A 1,536-nucleotide genomic window follows, 5' to 3' on the forward strand; every position below is an offset into this window, starting at 1 on the left:
CCCGGGAAAGCCCCGGTCCCGGCACTCGCACCTCCTTTCTTGCTCCACGCGTGATGGTTTCGCCCGAGCTGTGATGATGAATCCGGCACCTGCCTGGGAAGTATTCCTCCTGCCCACTCCTCTTCATTTAATGTCTTTCTTTCTTTCTATTTATTTATTTATTTGCTTTTTTAATTTCTTTCATTTTGCCAGCTGGGTCTGAGAGCCGAGAGAGGGGCTTTGCATGGAAACTTTACATGGAAATACTTGGCATTCTGCATTTTGGGCACGGGAGGACGTGATCTCCCTTCCCTCAGGTTCTCTCCCCACCTCGTTCGACACCCCAGCCGTACGCACACACACACACACATTTGTGTCCAAGGTTATTCACTAGTTGCCTGATGTATTGTTTTATTACATGCCGGCATGTCCACGTACGCTCTTGGATTTGTATAGCTGTCTACATGACAGATGGTGCTCTGTGAGGCCGCAAGAAGATACGATTCAATTTTCTTTTGAAAGGCACGTCCGCATTTATTTATTTATTTACCTCCCCCCTCCCCCTTTTTCGTGCAGCAAGGGGAGAGGAGGGAAAATTTAAAGAAATGGGAAAGTTCGGGCGCTGCTTTGGGTTTCTGTTTCTTTTTTTTAATCCCGCACTTAAAAGCCTCGGTTTCTCCAAACATCCCCATCTGATCGCTAGCAAATGGCTATCCGAATAAAATCAGCAGCAGAAAAAAAAAAAGAAAAAAAAAAGAAAATGAGCGCAAGGACAAGAGCAAAAGGAGAATCCGGTAGATACATCGGATCCCGTGGGTTTGATTAAGAAAATATATTTCCCCACTGGCCTTGTTATGTTTGGGGAGCCTTGAGCTGTATTTCTCTGTTTGAAAGCATTGTATGTGCAGCCCAGATCCCCCAGAGTGTTACTGAAAGAGAAATGGTTAAGGAGAAATTGGCGGGGGGGGGGGGGTAGTGGGAGGGCGGGGGAAGGAACACGATATTAATTTTTTTTTAATCCACTTAATATCAAGCCACTGAATATTAGCTTGTTAAAAAAAAATATTTTCTTTTATTGCTCTCCGGGCCTGTTTCTACAAACGGACAAGCACGGGAAGTGACGGGAGGGTGTATATTCCGTTGAAGCTGTCGACGAGCGCTAGAAATGGGATGGTAAATTATGGGGCATAATTTATTCTCGCTGCTGCTCTCATTAGTAACCGCTGCCTCCGAAGACACAGCGGGCTGCCTTGCTGCTGCCGTAGCCCGGGCCGTGCTGCCGGGCTTTGCCTCCCGCCGGGTCAGCGGCGGCCACCGGCGGCGGGGAGGGCCGGGGCAGGACCCACGCACACGCACACGCCCACGGGTGGCCGCCTGGCGCTGACCCGCTCTCTGTGCTTCTGTCCCGGGAAGGCTCCTCCGCCCCCCTCCAAGATGATGCTTAGCCCGGACCAAGCTGCCGACTCCGACCACCCCTCCTCGGCGCCCTCGGACCCGGAGTCCCTGGGCGGCGCGGACGCCCAGGCGCTGAGCTGCTGCGTCTCCGACCCGGAGCCC

The 1,536-nt window shown here is 51.8% G+C and overlaps 1 protein-coding gene across 1 annotated transcript in view; it reads left to right on the forward strand.

The window, feature by feature from the left end:
* Positions 1-1,413: 1,413 nt before the first annotated feature.
* NHLH2 (nescient helix-loop-helix 2) overlaps positions 1,414-1,536 on the forward strand; it is a 474-nt gene continuing 351 nt past the window's right edge. The window contains exon 1 of the mRNA XM_085326006.1: positions 1,414-1,536. This exon is cut by the window's right edge and continues 351 nt beyond it. Coding sequence (XP_085182132.1) covers positions 1,414-1,536 — 123 coding nt within the window.

Source organism: Rhea americana, unplaced genomic scaffold (genome assembly GCF_003343005.1).
Source record: "Rhea americana isolate MKP2758 unplaced genomic scaffold, rheAme1 scaffold_126, whole genome shotgun sequence".
Classification (NCBI taxonomy): domain Eukaryota; kingdom Metazoa; phylum Chordata; class Aves; order Rheiformes; family Rheidae; genus Rhea; species Rhea americana.